At 46.5% G+C, this 825-nt stretch overlaps 1 protein-coding gene across 1 annotated transcript in view; it reads left to right on the top strand.

The window, feature by feature from the left end:
* The window catches only part of LOC107569876 (matrix Gla protein-like), a 5,889-nt gene extending 5,348 nt beyond the window's left edge, over positions 1–541 (top strand). Inside the window, exon 4 of the mRNA XM_016256036.1 lies at positions 11–541. Within this exon, the coding sequence (XP_016111522.1) occupies positions 11–161 (151 nt within the window). The 3' untranslated portion in view covers positions 162–541. The remainder of the gene's footprint in view (positions 1–10) is intronic.
* Positions 542–825: the final 284 nt, after the last annotated feature.

The raw sequence follows: 825 nt of genomic DNA, 5'->3' as shown, positions 1-825 counted from the left end.
TGTGTTTCAGGCTGAAGTCTCCAGCTGAGCAGCGGGCCGAGATCTGTGAGGATTATTCGCCCTGTCGTCTGTTCGCGCTGCACTACGGATCACAGATGGCCTATCAAACGTACTTCAGCGCTCAGCAGCTCAAGCCCAACCCACATCTGCGTCGCTACTGAGCCCCGCCTCCACGCTTGCATACGACCAATCAATCTCTTCCTTTAAATAATCACTGTCTGATCGATTAAGCCCAGACACCTATTCACAAATACATGTGCTTCTGTGTGTCATGGGTTTGCTACTAACATCCTCTCGCTCTCTGACAACGGGCCGGTCTGCCCAGATATTTACACAAAACTGACAACTTCACATATTCACAATTACTCAAATCTAAAATCATGACGGCGCCTGAATTTCTTGATAATCTGCATTTCTTAATAGTTACAAGAATGAGTAGTCAGATGACAATGTTCCCAGACAAGACATGAGTGGTTTTAAATGTGATGCAGCAGTAAATCTGATCACTTCATTTGTCCTTGTTTATCACAATTAAACTCCTGCAAACCTTCATCTGCTCGTTATCGGACATTATTTCATGTTCATCTGCTGACCTCGGTCAGTCGCTCTGGATCTCGTCAAGATCCACGTGTACAAGCGGTTTATTCTGAGCGGCCTGAATGCCGATCGCTGAATACTTCTGCAGGTTTGTGGCCTCTGCGCTCGAAAGAGTCAGAACTCAGACGGTGAATAAATAGCAACATGTCACGGCTGGAGAAGCAGAACCAGTTCATCATAGTCCAGCATCTGAACCCTCGACACTCTCTCTCACACACACACACACAC

Source organism: Sinocyclocheilus grahami, unplaced genomic scaffold, assembly GCF_001515645.1.
Source record: "Sinocyclocheilus grahami isolate Dianchi unplaced genomic scaffold, SAMN03320097.WGS_v1.1 scaffold1390.1, whole genome shotgun sequence".
NCBI classification, from domain to species: Eukaryota; Metazoa; Chordata; class Actinopteri; order Cypriniformes; family Cyprinidae; genus Sinocyclocheilus; species Sinocyclocheilus grahami.
Note: the sequence above shows the minus strand (reverse complement) of the source record. Positions and strands in the feature narration are given on the sequence as shown.